The following is a 19,882-nucleotide window of genomic DNA, read 5'->3' on the forward strand; positions in this document are numbered from 1 at the left end:
TTAAAGGATACCAAGAAAACTTTTGTCTGAACTTTCATGATGGAAAAGCTAGATTATTTAAAACAATTGAGGGCTGGAGAGATGGCTTAATAGTCAAGGTGCTTACCTGCAAAGTCTAAGGACTTAGGGTCAAATCCCCAGTACCCACATAAGCCAGATGATGGTGCATGTGTCTGAAGTTCATTTGCAGTGGCTAGAGACCCTGGTGTGTTCATTCTCTCTCCCTCCTTCTCTCTCTCTTTCTCTTACTCTCTCCCTTTCTCTATGCCTCTTTCTTTCTCACTCAAATACATAAACAATTGAAAATAGAGTTAGAAATGAATACAAGACAGTTAAAAATTTTGTAAATAAGAATTTAATTGTTCATTAGTTCATTGAGCTGAGGTTGAAATTTAATGCCGTAAAATGAAAGTTGCCAGTGAGATAGTGAAAGTGACTTGTATACACCGGGTGTCGTGTCCAACGTTATTTTCAGAGGTCTTCTGATTCTGGCACAGTGGTGTCCTCTGGAGGTTCAGTTGTTATCACTACAGGAATATTCTCAGATATCCAGCCCTTTGGAGTCCTATTAAAGGACCGTCTGCCTGAGAGGGGATTGGCAAAGGCCATAAACCTAGGATCTGTTAGCAGTAGTAACTCAAAATCTGGAACTTTGAATTTAACCATTTTTGATGCTTTTTCAAAACCTCCAAATGGGGTGGCAACCCTGTGGAAATTGAGAAGAAAAGTAAAAAATATTTAATATTTAATTTTATCTGTCAAAATACACAAAACGATGTAATTTACGTTACGTGCATGTTATTACCTAGTCTTATATTCTTAATGTGTTTTTCAGTTTGAGGCCTCTGAGACAAGCATTTTCACTGAAAGGCCATGCTTTTACAGTAAAACAGATATTTGATGACAAACTACTGTAAAGGCTTTTGTATATACTCATGGGTTTGGACCAGTCTGTTCCTTGTGCCCTAAGCTCATCTGAAGCATTTTTTTGTGTATGTGCTTTGATGGTTCTCCTATTTAATACTTTGTGGCCTTTTTTTTGCATGTGTGCATGCGTGTGTGGGGGTGTGGTTTATGTACATGGATGTACCCTAGGTGCTTGTGCTGCTGTGAGTGGAACAGAACATAAGGCATACCACTCCAGCACTCTTCCACGTGTTCTTATTTAGGCCAGTGTTTCTTACTTGATCCCAGAGCTTGCTGGTTCCACCCCAACCCTCTCTGTTTCCCTGTGGGGTTACATATGTCTATGGCAGTGCCCAGCTGCTTTTGTGGGTCCTGAAGATTGAATTTCAGTCATGTCTCATACCTTCTCAGGTTCTCATGTTTGTCCAGGAAGAGTTCTTAACCACTGAGCCATCTCTCCAACCCTCTTGTGACCTTTTAGTTTTCCACTTCCCTCCAGCTATCCCAGCCAAACCTCCTGTAGTTAAATTCCTGTGTTGTCTTCTATAAATGACTTGGTCCTTAAGATATGGCAAAGGACCAGTGGGAACAAGAGGTGGAGAGAGTAGATTGTATAAGGTTTTTGTTTAAGTAAGAAATATTAATTTCCTTCTTTATGAAGGGAAACCATTGTTGAGTGTTAGGAGGGGAATGATATAACCTGATTAAATTTTATAAGGGTAATTCTAGCTGTTGTTGCTCTATGATCAGATTATAAGAGGAAAAGGTGGGGATATATTATAGTAACTCATGTGTAAAATGGAGGTGTCAATTTCAGATGTTTTCTGTGAAGATGAAAGAATGCATAGTTTTAAAGAAATGTTTCTGAGGTATAATTATCAGGATTTGCTCATAAGTTGGATAAAAATTGTGAGCAATGGTGAAATCAAGGACAATATTTAGATTTAGTGTATTAGTATGTGGCTAGTGCAAGACAAAGAGGTTTTCACTGGTGTGCCGATACAGACATGACGTCGACATCCAGTGGAGAGCCAGTCGTGGAGAGGATACCCTGTTCACTTGCTTGCACATCTTGCTCCTGATAAATGAATCAACTGCTTGCTCTTCCCACTTATGGCCCCAACATCATTGCCTCGACTCACTTCCTGTTTTCTTTCTCTGCTTAGAGCTCACCAATTCTTAACATGGTCTAAACCCTCTTTAAGTTTTCTTTTTTTAACATTTAAAATCTTGAATATTTTTTTCTGTCTTCCATAGCTATTCTCCCCAATGTTTACATAGATCCCATTTTCACCTACTATGTAACTATCTTCCATGTTACATCATATGCATTGTTTATCTGCTTTATTTCTTACCTGACTGAACCCCAAAAGGAAAGGATTATTTTTCATATATGTTATACTAATTACAACATACTTGTATAATGTAGCTAAAAGATCTTCACAAACATTTGGATTATAGGAACGGGTGAAACTTTATAGAGATTTTCCAATAGGAGGAACATTGTTTAAAGGCCTCGGTGGGATATAATTTTCTTTATAGCTCTATCACTCTGCTATTTCTTAAATATCTTAAGTCAAGTTTGTACCTTCTATTAAATTAATAGAAGCATTAAATTATACAGTGGGGGCTAGAAAGATGGCTTAGCTGTTAAGGCACTTGCCTGCAAAGCCAAAGGACCCAGGTTTGATTCCCCAGAACTCATATAAACCAGATACACAAGAGGATGCAAGTTTCTGGAGTTCATTTGCAGTGGCTGGAGACCCTGGCATGCCCATTTTCTCTCACTACCTGCCTGTTTCTCTCTCTCAAATAAATAAAAATAAATAATAAAGAAATAAACATTTTAAGATACACAGAGGGTACTACAGATTTGAGGCCATTAATTTTGAGGTGCTTTAGTTGGTATCTTTCATCCTTAATCAGTATTGGTTTGTCAAAAGGAAAGCCATATTGTCTTTGCATTCTATCTTCTCGGTCTGTGCAACTTTATTGTAAATCAGAAGTTGCCTCTTGTTTCTACTTTCTTCTTCACATGATCTCGTCTCCTACCAGGCTGGCAATTTAAATTGTTTTTATTTATTTGAGAGCGACAGACACAGAGAGAAAGACAGATAGAAGGAGAGAGAGAGAATGGGCGCGCCAGGGCCTCCAGCCTCTGCAAACGAACTCCAGACGCGTGCGCCCCCTTGTGCATCTGGCTAACGTGGGACCTGGGGAACCAAGCCTCGAACCGGGGTCCTTAGGCTTCACAGGCAAGCGCTTAACCGCTAAGCCATTTCTCCAGCCCCAGGCTGGCAATTTAGAGAAAACTCAGTTCACTGGAAAGACCTGAGTTAAACACTCACTGTGGGGAGTGGAGTGTAAGCATTTTAAGTTTCAAATCTTACATCTTTTATCAATCAATGGTGAGAGATCAACATGTTTGTTGCCAGTGATGATGCATGTTGGCACAGCCTCAGAAAACAGGAAGTGAAAGGGTTTTATGGTCGCTTTTTTGTTTCAAAATATCTTCAGTGGCATGAGAATTTTGTTTGTTTGTTTTCTGGGGTGTTGGTGTTTAATAGAGGGCCACATGCATGCTAGGCAAACACACTTCCAGTGAAGATATTATGAAGGTGAGGCTAATAGGATTTTGCTAATGGTTTAGAGCACAGTGAGAGAATGGAATTCAGAATAAGTCTTAGCTTGTTTACTTGATGACACAGGTTGGGAAAGGAGCTGGTTTAACCTGGAAATCAGGAGTTACATTTTGAGATTTTTTTTTTTTTTTTTTTTTTTTTTTAAATTTCTGAAGTGCTTTCAGTGGAATGCTGAAGCTCAGGGAAAAGATCACAAGCGGGCGTGTCATTTGGCATGTCACTAGTAAGTACATCCTATTTCATACCTAGGAACTGCATATAATCCCAGCCCAGATGAGTAGCAGTGGAGAAGGAGGGAGGAGATAAAAGGAGGGAGGGAGAGAGAGACAAGAAAGAGAGAGAGAGAGAAAGAGCGCCCAGCATTCAGAGTTCGAAAAGGGAGGTGTCAGGAGCTAGTAATGAAGGCTGTGGAGGAGGGATTCTACTGACTTTGTGATATACAAGCCACAAAACAGGATTGTTTGCTTATTTGTTTGTTTCTTTAATTTCTATATTTTTTAAAGAATAGATTGTTGGGCTGGGGAGATATCTTAGTAGTTAAGGCACTATCCCACAAAGCCTATGGACCTAGATTTGATTCCCCAGTACCCATGTAAGCCAGCTGCACAAGGTAATACATGTGTCTGGAGTTTGCTGTCAGTGGCTGGAGGCCCTGATGCACCCATTATCTCTCTATCTGCCTCTTTCTCTCTCTCAAATAAATAAGTAAAATATTTTTATAAGAAAAAGAATAGATTGCTGAGTATATTGCAAGAAAGATGTGGTCTGAATAATAGGTAGACTATTGGCTGCAATGGGCTTGTTTTGGGTGGGGAGAGCACAGTGGAACATGGTCTCACTAAATCCTGAACTCATGACATTCCTCTTTTTTTTTTTTTTTTTTTTTTTGAGGTAGGGTCTCACTCTAGTCCAGGCTGACCTGGAATTCACTAAGGAGTCTCAGGGTGGCCTCGAACTCACGGCAATCCTCCTACCTCTGCCTCCCAAGTGCTGGGATTAAAGGCATGAGCCACCACACCTGGCTAACATTCCTCTTTCTTTAGCCTCTTAAGTACTGGAATTATAAGCATGCATCATCACCAAGCTCCGCAGTTAGTTTTTTAGAAGAGGGAATGATGTGCCATATTACTACATACTGCTATGGAGTTGGATATACTGATAACAAGGAATCTACTACCAAACGTGGTGACAGGAGAAAAAGCTCTTTAAGTGGAATGGTTTGATGTCACCCTGATTGAAATGAGTTCAAGAGAAGGAGAATGAGGAAATAGAGACAGTGAATACTGATGACCACGGAGGCTCTTTTTACTGTCAAGAACAGTGTGGAGGGTTGGAGAGGTGGCTGAGTGGTTAAGGTGCTTAACCTGCAAAGCCAAAGAACTCAAGTTCAATTCTCCAGTACCCACATAAAGCCAGATGTGCTCTCTCTCTCTCTGTCTAGCTTTCTCTCACTCTCTCTCAAGCAAGTAAATAAATAAAATAAAAAGAACAGTGTGGAAATAAGGGGGAGCTTGGATTTAAGTTAAACAGCATTTTAGTGTCTGTATACTGACAATAATAACACAATAGAAAAAAAATGATGCAGGCAAGAGAAGAGATAAATAAATAGGAAATAGCTGTGGCTGAGAAGAGAATGGGAGTAAATATACAAGCTACGGGGCTCACTTTAACAGGTCAAGCAACTCATCAGCTCTCCTAGGAGAAACTCCTGAACATACATGTGCTCTCAGTTGGCAATGGGAAGATGAGGTGGGTCAATTCCACCTTGCTTTCACTTTCTCAGACCTAACACATGAGTAGAGCAATAGCACCAACTGAGAGAGAAGAGAAGCACTATTGCCTATTTCGAGGGAGAGGAGAAGCATAGATTGTCTCTTAGAAGACCGGTGGAAAGAGAATTGGCTAGAGAATGTTCTTGGATCTCCTGAGAATGTGGAGACTTGTGGTCCTTAATTTAAGGTGAGACAAGTCAGCAAAACTAGGTATTTTTCCCTAGCCATATTTAGCTTGTGAAAAGATAGACAGATGGCCTTCACTAGCCTGGAGCTGCAGCAGTTGATGGAGAAGCAGAATGGAGGCAGGGACAAGGGAAAAGATGGTGCCAACACATGATGTTTCTACACACACAAAAAAATGTTCTTAATAATAAAAAAAGGAATTCATAAGACTAAATGATGTCAATATAAGAAAAGAAATCTATACTCAGAAAGTCCTGCCTGTGGAAAAAGAAGAAAAATAAGTTATCCATTATTATTTGGACAGGGTGGGATGCTGGAAAGATGGCTTAGCATTTAAGGCACTGCATGCAAAGCCAAGGGACCCAGTTTCGAGTCCCCAGGGCTCATGTAAGCCAGATATGCAAGTGCACAAGGTGACACATATAACTGGAGTTAAGGCCTTGACATGCCCATTTCTCTCTCTCTCTGTCTCTCTCTCTCAAATAAATAAAAATAAAATATATTTTAAAGTATTTTCTGTTGCATCACTCAATATGGTTGATCTTACAATTTCTCCTTCCTTCCAAATTGCTGTGGAAGATGTAGACTGGTTCAGTAATGTCAGTCTCACAGAGAATTTCAGCTATCATGTTAGTACAGATTCCCATCCAGGGGTTAAAACCATTATTCTAGAAATAAGAGACATCAACTCAAAAAGAAGAATTTAGATCAACATAGAAGTTGATCACTTTATGATTAAGTTTCAGAGGGCATAGTGATATTGACAGCTAGTATTTATTGAGTGGATACTGTATACACTGTGGATAGGGTTTCTCAAACTATTGGTTCAAGCATCACTATGGGCTCTTGTTAAAGCACAATGATGATTCAGTCAGTCCAGGGCGGGCCTCAAGATTCTGAATTTCTTTTTCTTTTAATTAATTTTTTTTTCACTTAGAGAGAGAGAGCGACACACACACACACACACACACACACACACACACACACACACACACACACACACAGAAAGAGAGAGAGAGATAAAGAGAGAGAGAGAGAGACAGACAGAGAGAGAAGTGGTGCGCCAGGGCCTCAGCCACTGCAATTGAACTCCAGACGCTTCTGCCACCTAGTGGGCATGTGCAACCTTGCGCTTGCCTCACCTTTGTACATCTGGCTTGGGTGGGATCTGGAGAGTTGAACATGGGTCTTTAGGCTTCGTAGACAAGTGCCTTCACAGCTAAGCCATCTCTCCAACCCACTTCTGCATTTCCAATAGTTCTCCAGGTAAGTCCTGTGCTAGTGCCCTGTGGCCACAGTGAGTACCGAGGTTTTACATGCTGATCTCATTAAATCTTCATAGCAACCTTGAATGTTCTACTTACACCCCATTAAAACAGGCACACATGCTAAATGTTCAACAATAAGTTTCCCACCTGTTAAGTTGTGGAGCCAGAATTTGAACTTGGGCAGCCAGACTCGCAGAACTCTGGCTTCTTATTTACTAGTCTAACTGTATAATCACAAAGTAATTTTAAGGAATATTATGCTTCCTCAGATTACTTTTTAAAATACATTTATTTATTTGCTTACTTACTCATTTATTTTTGCTGTGTTAGAGGATCAAACTCATCTTCTGGCACATTCTAGGCAGGTGTTCTAGCTCTGAACTACATACTCCATGCCCTGTCAGACCACTTTGTAAGCCAGTGTGTTTAGGATTCTCAATTCACTTGGTTGTGTCTATATCATATCAAACCGGGTTACTCTTGCATTCATAACAGAACTAGCTGATTCATGGTTCATGTTTTTGTTTTGAAAGGTAAAGTCTCATTCTAGCCCAGACTGACAGAATTGACTGTGTAATCACAGGTTAGCCTCAAACTCATGGTGATCCTCCTTCCTCTGCCTCCCAAGTGCTGGGATTAACGGCATGTGCCACCACATGTGGCATGGCTCATGTTCTGCTATCTGATTTGATGGCAGAGTCTTCATGATTCAAATTTGATTCAGCACAAAAGAAAACTTGTTCTTTGGTATTTAATATGTCCAAGGCAATGTTTTATCATTTTAACAACTTGTAAGTATGTTAGTAGTTTGTTCATGTGCTGATTCACCCATTATTCATGTAGCTACTTACTGATTTTTTAACATGTCTAGACATGTGATTTTGTACTAGGGAATCAGAAAAGAAAGAATTGCAGCAGATTTTAACCCCCAGTGAGCTCACAGACAGAGTCAAACATGTGGCTCAGTGGTAGGGTACATGCAAGGCCCTCAGTTCAGTCTCCAGCAACACACACACACACACACACACACACACACATACACACACACACACTTTAATATTTTAAGACAGGAATAGCAGAGACCTAAGCCAAGCATGGCCCTTTTACATAGCAGTCTGTGTAATTACTCAGGTTTTACACCCATTACTGGGATTTTAGAAGAGTGTCAAGAGGCTAGAGTCGAATATTTCTTAAGTTAAGCTGAAGTTGGTCAAGTGAGTTCATAATCATTAAGTACAGAAATAAAATTTACTTGTTTCAAAATTCATTTTATGAATTAAGTCACACAAGGAAAGTTTCTCTGTATCCATACCCACTGTTTGGGTTTGGCATTTAGTGCACTGTTTTTTTTTCCCCTGTTAAGCCAGTTTCATTGTGGTTTTTCCTATGAATCTTTGGGTCATTTTCTTTTCTCATATATGAAAATATTCCCTTCCATTCCATCACCCATCTTCTACCTCCAACCGCTGATCCAGGAAAGATTGCTATTTGGGAAACAAAGTTTTGTTTTCTTTTCTTTGGCACCACTCAGGCTGCATCCTGTTTTTTCTTTTTTTTCCCCTCTACACAAAAATTAAAGAGTCTATTAACATCCAAAGTGAGATGTAAGATGTTTAATCTGTAGAAACAGTTTCAAGGTTTAGTTAATGCTAGTGAAAAAAACTTACAAAAGAAAGATCTGAAGTAGTCTATTGAAATATAATAATTCCATCTCTATGGATCACATGATATTAGCTCTTTAGAAATAGGTCTTGGTTCATGGTTTCTTATTATGTCATCTATGTGGTGAATAATAAGCCTCTATCATTCAAATTCAGTTAATAGACGCTTTCTTATTTACTTTGGCCAATGATTTGGTCACATTTGTAAAACTAATAACACTGGATCTATAATGTATTCATAATAATTACTAATTTTTCTACAAGAATCTATAATGCCCTCAGAATAATTACTAATAATTCTGTAACGGAAAATGCTTGCATAGAAATTTAAAAGAAAGTATTCTACAAAATAACTGGCAGATGGGAAATAGTTAGAGGTACTTAATTCATTAAGTATATTCTACAGATGAGACAATTAGGATAAGAAGTTAAATGCTACACTCAAGATATACAGCAGTTTGAAGGAAAGCCATGAAACTCCTTGCTTCCAGGTTATTTTTTTTCTCACATATTCCAAGTATTTGAGTGAAGCATATAATTTGAGTAGACTCAATTAACCATTTTGAGTCAATTTTCATTCAGTTATTATCACTAGTGAATGCTATCAGAAATTGTGCCCTTCCATGCTTCATAAATAGCTAACTATTATGTATAAGAACATGGGAATACCAAATAGTTGTACTTTACTTTTTGCAATGAATTTAGGATACCTGGAAACTACATCTCTCTCTTCCTCTCTCCCTATTTCCTTCTCTTTTTCTCTCCCTTTCTGTCTCTCTCTTTCTTCTGATTTGTTTTTGCAAAAATAAGGATATATTAGGATAAAGTTTCAATGTAGTAACATATTTGAATAGTTTAATATACATAACAAAATGACACTTATATAAAAGATATATACATAATATTGTTTGAGGAACTAAATTCTTGATCAAATTGGGTTCTCATAGAATTAGCAGTTTGATAAAATAAAATTGTGTTATGCTATAATAAGGAAAATAATCCATTATATACCTGGAAATTATTTAAATACTCTTCTAAATTACTGGGCTGAGTTCTGAACTAATTTTAAAAAAATGGTGTTTGTGGTATTTATTTTAGTACAGCCCAGATATTTACTGGTGTGATTTTTGTCTATATGACTTTAAACATTACTTATTTACTTGCATACAGAAAGAGAAGAGACATGAGAGAGAGTGTGTGAGAGGGAGACAGAAGGTAGGTCCTCTATCCACTGCAAATGAACTCCAGATACATGTGCCACTTTGTGCATCTGGCTTTACATGGGTTCTGGGGAACTGAACCCTAGTTGTTAGGCTTTGCAGGCAAACCCTTAACAACTGAGTCATCTTTCTAACCCTATTTGACTTTTTAAAAATAAAGTTTTATTCAAATACATGACATATAAGGAAAAGTACACAAATTATAAGGTAAAAGTCACTAATAAACTAGGTATAGTGGTACATACATGTATATCTTTAATCCCAGCAGTTGGGAAGCAGAGGTAGGAGGATCACTGTGAGTTCAAGGCTACCTTGAGACTACACAGTGAATTCCAGGTCAGCCTGGCCAAGAGTGAAACCCTACCTCGAAAACAAAACAAAAAAGTCACAAATATTATTTACTTTCTGGTTATTTGTGTTGGGTGTGTAAAAATACCAGTGATGTTTATGTTGATTCTGTGTTTTTGCCACATTTACTTACTAATTCCAATGACCTTACTGTAGCTTCTTTTAAATTTCCTGTGGACATCATCTTGTCATTTGTGAATAATGAGGGCTCAATTTCTCTGTTTGTCCTTTCATTTATTGTTCTTGTTTGATTGTATAGTAGGGCTCAGCAAACATCTGTTTCTGAAAATGTGTATGTAAGTTTTCCTTTCACCTTTAAAGAATATTTTTAGTATATATAGAATTATAGGTTGGTGTTTATATTATTATTATAAAGGTATTATATTATTGTCTTCCATAATTTTAGTTAGGAAATTCACTGTCCTTTTACTTTTTTGAAGATAATTTTATCTTTTGTTCCTTGGCTTTAAGATTTCCTTATTGGGCTGCAGAGATGGCTTAGTTGTTTAGGTGCTTGCCTCCAAAGCATAAGGACCCAGGTTTGATTCCCTAGAACCCACATAAGCCAGATGCACATGGTGGCACATGGAGTTCATTTGCAGTAGCTTAAATTCCCTGGTATGCCCATTCAGCCTCCCTGCCTGTCCACGCTCATAAATAAATAAAAATAAAATATTTCAAAAAGAAAAAAGATTTCCTTATTGTCTTTGGTTTACTCTTAATGGGTGTGTAGTACTTCTCGAGCCTGAGGCATGATATCATTTGTCATCAATTCTCCCCATGTTGTTTCTCTTTTATTCCTTTCTGAACTCCCGTTACATAAGTCTGATATTGCATAACTGCTGCATGTGGTCTGCGACTATCCTCTTGCATTTTGAATCTTTTCTTTTGCCTCTTTGCTTCAGAGGGAATATTTATCTGTATCTTGTTACCTATTCTATCCAGCTGTAGCTAATATTCATGTATTTAATTAAAATATCACTATCATTTGGTGCAATATAAGCACAGAAAACTCACTATGCTCATAACGTATATCAAACCAAAACCGTGGAGTAGCTGCACATACTAGCAGCTATTCCAGAGTCTTAGACATGTTCTTTCCCAACCACCACCACTCTGGCCTCTGGCAATACTCAATAATGTAAACATTATGGTAACACAAACTTACAAAATTAATTTTAAACTAGAGGACAATATATGAAACTTCAAAAAGACATACTGTATTTCACTTATGAATATTTAGAGTAGTAAAAATTATAGAGACAGAAAACAGGATGGTGGTTGTCAGAGGCTAGGGAACAGAAGGAGGAAGAGTAGTCCTTTCATGCATGCCGTTTTAGTTTCACAGGGAAACGTGTCCTGCAGTTGGTGGTGATAGGCGCACACGCTGCGAGCCTGGTTAACGCCACTGAGCTGTTTGTTCCAAATGGATAAGGTGGGAAATTTTGTACTGCATATTCTGCCATAATAAAACATCGACAGAGGGCTGAAGAGATGCTTAGTGGTTAAAGCATTTGCCTGCCACGCCAAAGGACCTTGATTGGATTCCCTAGGACCCACGTAAACCAGATGCACAAGGTGGCAAATGCACCTGGAGTTCTTTGTAGTGGCTGGAGGCCCTGAAGTGCCCAAGTGCCCATTCTCTCTCTTTCTGTTGGCCTCTTTCTCTCTCGTGCTCTCTCAAATAAATAAATATATAAATAAAGTTTTTTTTTTAATTAAAAAAGTCTACAGAAATGAAAACTGTGGAGATGATTTGATCTCCAGTGGGACTATTTTCCTTCAGAAGACTTCACCTTTGTGCTGGCAGCCACTTGGCTGAGAGGAGGGGGCCTTTACCAGCCTGCGCTTAGTGTGTTGGCAGCAATTTACTCCACAGGGCTGCCCATTACGATTCCCACTGGCAGCCTGGGATATTCATCAGGCTCCTCCCTCTTGAAGCCCCCATACTTCTATCTTCAGTCTCCCAATGCTTGGAACTGCTGCAAGGTTTTGCCAGCTTTTCAGCCTTGGATTTTAACCATAGATCAAGTGCCTCTGGTGGAAAAGTGGTGCCAAATGTTGGGTTTAGAATCTAAATTTCCCTTTTATTCAATATCTTGACTTCAAGAATCCACTATCTTGGTAGCTTTTCAGTCATTTTTAAAGTGTTTAAACAAAGTTTTCTGAAAGTATTTGTTTAAACAAACTTTTCTGATTAGTCTTATGAAGTTCTTCCAACACAAAAATCTTATCTATTTGACTTTTTACAGTGTCATTCCCTTAGCAAGCACTTAAATCAAAGATATGATTACACTATTTAATTGTTATTTGGTAAACTTCGAAAGCAATGCATATAATAGACAAGGCCTCAAACTATGTATTCCCTCATATTTCAGGTAGGCTCCATTCATAGGCTTGTTTTCTTGTTATTTTGTAAGTGTGAGGCAGCATAATGGAGATAATTTATCCTAGAATGAAGCCAACTGGTCAAAGAACAGACTAAGGGCCATTGTAGATATTTTATCTAAAATCCCCATGGAAATTATTGAGAAATGAGTTACATGGAAAGGTAGATTTCCACTATATAAACTATGAGACAGCTATTATTTGGACATGTTCTTGGTAGCAATTTTTGTTTGTTTGTTTGTTTTTCGAGGTAGGGTCTCACTCTAGCCCAGGTGGACCTGGAATTCCCTATGTAGCCTCAGGGTGGCCTCGAACTCACTGTAATCCTCCTACCTCTGCCTCCTGAGTGCTGGGATAAAAGGTGTGTGCCACCACGCCCAGCTTAAAATTTCTGGTTTATACATGTGTTGGAATCATGGGCCATCAAGTTTCTAATTTATCTTTAATCTGTCCTGTGGCTTTCAGAAAGTAAATTGTAACCTGAAGATAGACAGTAAGTCTCATGTCTCCATGAGGAAATTATTTCTGAAATTATTGTACAACATTGTCACTTGAGGCAACACATAAACTAACATCAATTGTTGAATTAAAAAATTATTATAAACATAACAATTTTAAAGTATGAGAGGTAATCTTAAAGTTATAACAGGTTGTTTTGGAATCATTTCCTTAATTTTTGTACTAAAAAGGACCTAGTTTAAAACTATTAGCAATAAAATAAAAATGAGTCTCACCCAGATTTAGTAAATATCCTGTTTTTATACTTATAGTATAGTCTCAGAAGGAATGATGTTGTGTGTGTGTGTGTTTTCTACCAGAGGATTTGACTGTCTAGTCATGGTGGTACTATCTTAATAATACATGTAGCAATGCTACCCTACATAACCAACTTACCTGTTAAAGCTCCTGTAATCAGGCAGCTCTGCCTTTCCTTCTGGCTTGAAAAGTTTAGGGTACAAAGCTTCTAAGAGCTCCGGATCACTGCCCATGGCCTGTTCCCAAGGAGACTGGTAGTACTTGGGCACAGCTGTGGTGTTGAATCGCTCAGGAGGAATTTCCTTCAGTGGCCCAGAATATCCTTTGGAAAAATAGAGTAAGAGTGAATAAACAGTGTCCTAGAATTACCAAATACCACATTTTACCAATTTAATGTTTCTTGCTGGGACAAATTTATGAAGACTTATCCTTTCTATGGCCCATCCAAAAGTAATGTTGAGAAATGTTAGGCCACTCTTTCAAGCTTAGGGAATTTTAAAAAGAAGACATATTTTGTCTTATATTTTCCTTGACTACCTTAATATGTACTTAGCCAGGTGAAATGTTTATTTATATTTTTCAAACTTGTGTATTATATTACTTTGCTTTTGACTCCATAATGAATTAATTTTAAAGTGAATATTGAGAAGCCTGGGCTTCAAGGAAGAAACAATGAAGACAAAATCTGCTCCCTTTCTAAGTTTACTCTTTAGAGTTGCCATTTGGGTCTTACCTATCTCAAGTGGCTGAGTGGGAAGTGGAATGTTTAGATAAGGTCACAGGTTCCCACTCCATGATTAAGACCCCATTCTTACTCCTCAATATATCCAACTCTTACTTTTTTTTCGGAAGATTTCTTACTTTTCTTTCTGCTTTTGTTCTTACTACCCTGAGATAGTCTTCACACACACACTGTTTATTTTGCATCTACTCTACCACACCACCCAGGAAAAAAATATGTATATAAATGTGTATATGTATTGTTTTTTTCGAGGTAGGGTCTTGTTCTAGCCCAGCCTGACCTGGAATTCACTGTGCAGTCTCAGACTGGCCTCCAACTCACAGCTATTCTCCTTCCTTTGCCTCCCAAGTGCTGAGATGAAAGGCATACACTACTACACTCGGCCCTTGATCTTTTTTTCCTAGCTGTAAGATGCTTTTGATTTTCTTCTCTCAAACCATGACTATGGTCTCTTTACACAAAAATGTTTATCTTCAAAAAAGAAAAAAATAATAACTATCTCTAGGTATTACTGGTGATTATTTTTTGCTGACTTTCTTGAGTATCTAATTTATTTTGGTAGGCATCCTCTCTCTAGTTGCTATTTAAATGTTGGTGTTATCCAAAGGTCTTCCCTTATACTACGCACTCTGAGTAGAAAATTCCATTTATTTCAATAGCTTTGTGACCAATGTACTGTAAGTTCAACTTTTGTCTTTTTATTCTCTAAGACCATCTATGAAACAATTTATTAGATTTTTCCAAGTGGATATTGCACTTGTACTTTTAAAAACTGTGTACACCCAAGTGCTGCTATTTTCTAATATACCCTGCTCCTTGGTCTACATTGATTATCTTAGCAAATGTTACTGCTACCCTCACATTCAACCCCACAAGTCACTAAGTATTAGCAATTATACCTCTTAAGGGTATATAAACTACTTGCTCTCAAATGATATGTGTATCTTTTTTTTTTTTTTTGGTTTTTCGAGGTAGGGTCTCACTCTGGCCCAGACTGACCTGGAATTCACTATGGAGTCTCAGGGTGGCCTTAAACTCATGGCGATCCTCCTACCTCTGCCTCCCGAGTGCTGGGATTAAAGGCGTGCGCCACCACGCCCAGCTTTTTTATTCAGTTATTTGAAAGAACATATTACTATCAGTATTTGACATTGTTCCTTTAAATCTGATGGTTTACATGTACCTTATCTACAAAATTGATATTTCATAAGATAAGTGGTATCATTTAAATACCACTTAGTTAAGGCTTTGAATGAGGCATGTTTTTAAATACAAAGCAGTTTACTATTGTATTTGTTGGAGGTTAGTTACCTGGTGCAATGTTCTCTGGATTTGGAGGGCTTCGTGGATCTGGGGTATTGGGAGGAGTTAAGGGGGCTTGCTGTGAACCACCTTCCAGATTGCTTCCATCTAGTTTCCCATTCTGCATAGCAATGTTGTGCTGTATTTCACACACACAAAAAAATCTAAAATGTTATACCCATTAATATACTCATGACTCCATTTTCATACCTGGAACTTGATGCATGCCACCATATTGTTGCATAAGGCCTCAGCTATTTATATGGTAATAATGTTACACAGTATAAGGAAGAACTTTACCAATGTAACTTAAGATCATCTGCTAATGACAAGTCAAGATTAATTGAGCCTTATTGTATATCAGACCCTGTATCCAATGTTTCGTGCCAATTGTTCACTTTTCTAATCACAACACCATGATAAGAAACATGTATTTAGGTTTTAAATCTTTACAAATCTAGTAGTATAGAGCACATTGGCTAAACATTTGTCCTAGGGATTCTCACATCACCATTGTATTCTGTAGTTAGGGTTTAGATTCTTTATTATGTAGAAAGTTTTAGAATTTGGTATGAAATTTGAATAGCTGTCATACATGCCACCCCTCAAACAACCACAAAACTGCATGTATGGATAATTTGTATGGATTTACACAAGACAGACTGTGACTTAAGAAAATAAGATGCTGAAAAGAGACATTTATATATATGTCTTTTGTTTTGTTTGTTTGTTTCTTTCTTTTTTTTTTTTTTTTTTTTGAGGTAGGGTCTCACTGTAGCTCAGGCTGACCTGGAATTCACTATGTAGTCTTAGGGTGGCCTCAAACTCATGGAGATAGTCCTACCTCTGCCTCCCCAGTGCTGCTGGTATTAAGGGCATGTGCCACCATGCCCAGTGAGACATTTATATTTTAAGTTCGTTATAATTAAGGATTTATTCTGTGGCAACAATATATCACCTTACAAAACATTCAATTTATATTTTAAGAAAGAAAAAATATGCATTATAATGGATCTTATTCTAATAAATATAAAATACAGATAGGGCTTATACTTAAAATATTGTCTCCGTTACATATTAAAATGTGTACTTTAAAAAATAATTACATAAGACCAAATTCAGAAGAAAAAACGTTCGTGAAAAAACATAGCATGCAGAGACCAATGTTAAATTCTTTTTCTCTTTGTAATGTATAGGAAATATTTACTAATGTTTCATCATTTGTATATTTATTTGTTAGGCTTTTTGTGAAATATACCCTTATTTCTTTGACATTTATTTAACTTTATAGAAGTTTGATAATAATAGTCCATTTTAGCCGGGTGTGGTGGCGCACGCCTTTAATCCCAGCACTTAGGAGGCAGAGGTAGGAGGATCACTGAGTTTGAGGCCACTCTGAGAATGCAGAGTGAATTCCAGGTCAACCTGAGCTTGAGTGAGACCCTACCTTGAAAAACAAAAAAAAAAAAAGAAAAAAGTTCATTTTGTCCTGAAATACCAGAAACAAAGACCATAGAATAAGAGTCTCATCTGATAAAGTTACAAAGGAAATAAAATTTATCTTTATTTTCTGGCTTCATCCACAGTCACTCTCCCAGTGTTCATGTTAATTTTTGTAGCCTATCAAGATGTCTTTTTCAGATCAGTAGTCTAAGTTAACCCTTTGTTCTGTGTCATAGTCCATTATTTAGTGCAAATGACCATGATAAAATGAAATTATCAGAAGCAAATTGCATTGTAAAAAAGGATAACCTGACTTGAACTAACTTTCCAGGAATGTGTACATTTACAAATAGCCCTTAAAATATTTTTGCTTATTTATTTGCAAGGAGAAGGAGAGAGGGAAATAAGAGAAGAAGGAGAGGGAGGGAGGGGGAGGAGGAGGAGGGGATGGAGGAGGAGGAGGAGGGGGAGGAGGAAGAGGAGGAGAGAATGGGTTCACCAGTGCCTGTAGCCTCTGCACAGGAATTCCAGATGCATGTCCCATTTTGCGCATCTGACTTTTCTCTGCAGGCAAGTGCCTTAACCACTGGACCGTCTCTCCAGCCCCCAATATCCTTTTAAGAAGGACTGACTCTTTGGGAGAACTTAAGATACTTTGGGAAATACTTTTTTCATAGCCACCCTACTCAAGGTTCAGATTTACAGAAAAAAATATTAAAACTTAAAAATTTTTAAAGGCTTAACCATTAATTGCAAACTATTATGTTTATTCTTTTTTTTGTTTTGTTTTGTTTTTGTTTTTGTTTTTGTTTTTGGTTTTCAAGGTAGGGTCTCACTCTGGTCCAGGCTGACCTGGAATTAACTCTGTACTCTCAGGGTGGCCTTGAACTCTCGGCAATCCTCCTAAATCTGCCTCCTGAGTGCTGGGATTAAAGGCATGCGCCACCACGCCCACCCTGTGTTTATTCTTTATTAAGCATTGAGTGGTTAAATGTGTCTCATCAGGTTTTGAAGATGTAAGCTATGCTTCAAACTAAACCACGTGTGAGTTCGCCGTCTCAGTGCAGTGTCATTCCTTTGATTCTGTCATCATAGATGTTCTCCAGGTCAGTGCCCCCCCCTTCATTCATCACCAGATCAGGTCTGCCCTGACTTTCAAGCCACTCTTTCTCTGATGTTGCCAGCCACCCTTTAGTTAGTTGCTGTTTTACTTACTGAATAGTTATCCCCTTGATAATAGAGAAGTCTAGCTTGCCTTGTTCGTTTTGAAACAAAGTTTTGTGTAGTGTCTTATATAACCTAAGTACTCAGTGAATGTTTGTTGAATTTTAAATGAAGAAATCACAAAATCCAGTTGAATTTTTTTTACTATAATCTGTTACAGTAGTATCTAAGTAGTAGTATCTAAGATATCATTTTTTTGTTCATTTTTATTTATTTACTTGAGAGGGACAAAGAGAGAAAGAGGCAGAGAGAGAGAGAGAGAATGGGCGCGCCAGGGCTTCCAGCCACTGCAAACGAACTCCAGACGTGTGTGCCCCCTTGTGCATCTGGCTAACGTGGGTCCTGGGGAATTGAGCCTTGAACCAGGGTCCTTAGACTTCACAGGCAAGCGCTTAACCGCTAAGCCATCTCTCCAGCCCTAAGATATATTTTTTTAAAGTTTTTTTTATTTTCACAATTTTTATTAACATTTTCCATAATTATAAAAAGTATCCCATGGTAATACCCACCCCCCCCGCACTTTCCTCTTTGAAATTCCATCTTCATTATATTACCTCCCCATCTCAATCATTGTACTTACATATATACAATACCAACCTATTAAGTATCCTCCTCCCTTCCTTTCTCTTCCCTTTATATCTCCTTTTTAACTTACTGGCCTCTGCTACTAAGTATTTTCCTTCTCACGAAGAAGCCCAATCATCTGTAGCTAGGATCCCCATATGAGGGAGAACATGTGGCGCTTGGCTTTCTGGGCCTGGGTTACCTCACTTAGTATAATCCTTTCCAGATCCATCCATTTTTCTGCAAATTTCATAACTTCATTTTTCTTTACCGCTGAGTAGACCTCCATTGTATAAATGTGCCACATAAGATATCATTTTTTTCACTTTAGTCTGCATGTGCACACCCTATTACACCTACTTTTTTCAGGGAGACATCTACCCTTCTGTTCTCTTAGCCAGGGAGCACTAACACTTATGAGTATGGCAGGACTCTACTCTTTAGAAATCCTTTCTTACTACCTATTGGGTAACATTTAGACTCAAACCGAGTAATCAAGATCTTATACTATTCTAATGCATGTTACCTCTTATGCCTGCCACATTTACAGATTCCAATTTCCCACCACTACCACATACCCTGCTCAATAAATAATTAACTTTTTTCTAAGTTCCTAGAATGGATCCAAGAAATGCATTTCAGCCACACATGCAAATCATCCAACCTACATTCATTTTAGGACTGATGAGCATAGCCTTCTAGAACATTTTCCTGGGGATTAGTGATGAGCAGGAAAATCAACTCTTCTGGTTCCTCAGTACCAGGAAGTGCCCCATCCCTCTATCATCACTGGGAAGCACCCAAACAAAGCCTCATAATGTTCATGCATGACTTATTTTAGTTTTGCCATAAGCCCTAAATTATAGTGTCCCAACATCATCTGTGCTTCCCTTCAGAAAACGTGGAGAGACAAATGAAAATGTGTTTCTTTTTAGTTTAGTGAGGTCAACCCAAAGGAAAATATAAACTAAAATAGTGTCTTACAGGTTCTAAACATGTAAGTTAAATATAAACATACAGCATATTATTTCTGCAGAAATATCAATAGAAATAAAAGTAGAGCTTTTGTGGTTTGTTGTAAACTTTGTATAAAGTATATAGAACTTATTTTCAATAAAATAAGTACATATTCACACTCCCAAATAGTTTGTTTGGTTTTAGTTCGAATCACCTTACAATGTACACTTTCCCTTTATCCAGTTATTTAAGATTTCTCAAGATTTCAAGGAGTTCAGTATCTATTTGCAATGACTTATAGAAGAGAATTTTAAATATCATTAATTTCTCTTCCATTTTATTTTCATTTTAATGTGTATTTTTTATATCCATTTCTTGTTTGTCTTTTGTCTGGGGCACAAATCCATTCATCATCCAGGCCTTCAGAATTGACTCATATAGCACACAATGTGTCCTCATTCTTTTTTGGGAGTTGTTGGGGAAAGGGTTTCACTCTAGTCCAA

General features: G+C 37.8%; 1 protein-coding gene across 1 annotated transcript in view; it reads right to left on the bottom strand.

Annotated features, from left to right (window-relative positions):
- Positions 1 to 339: 339 nt before the first annotated feature.
- Myoz2 (myozenin 2) overlaps positions 340 to 19,882 on the bottom strand; it is a 32,802-nt gene continuing 13,259 nt past the window's right edge. Inside the window, exons 3-5 of the mRNA XM_004658548.3 lie at positions 15,201 to 15,330; positions 13,286 to 13,469; positions 340 to 706 (exon numbers count right to left, since the gene is read on the bottom strand). Of these exons, the coding sequence (XP_004658605.1) occupies positions 472 to 706; positions 13,286 to 13,469; positions 15,201 to 15,330 (549 nt within the window). The 3' untranslated portion in view covers positions 340 to 471. The remainder of the gene's footprint in view (positions 707 to 13,285; positions 13,470 to 15,200; positions 15,331 to 19,882) is intronic.

Source organism: Jaculus jaculus, chromosome 2 (assembly GCF_020740685.1).
Source record: "Jaculus jaculus isolate mJacJac1 chromosome 2, mJacJac1.mat.Y.cur, whole genome shotgun sequence".
Taxonomy (NCBI): domain Eukaryota; kingdom Metazoa; phylum Chordata; class Mammalia; order Rodentia; family Dipodidae; genus Jaculus; species Jaculus jaculus.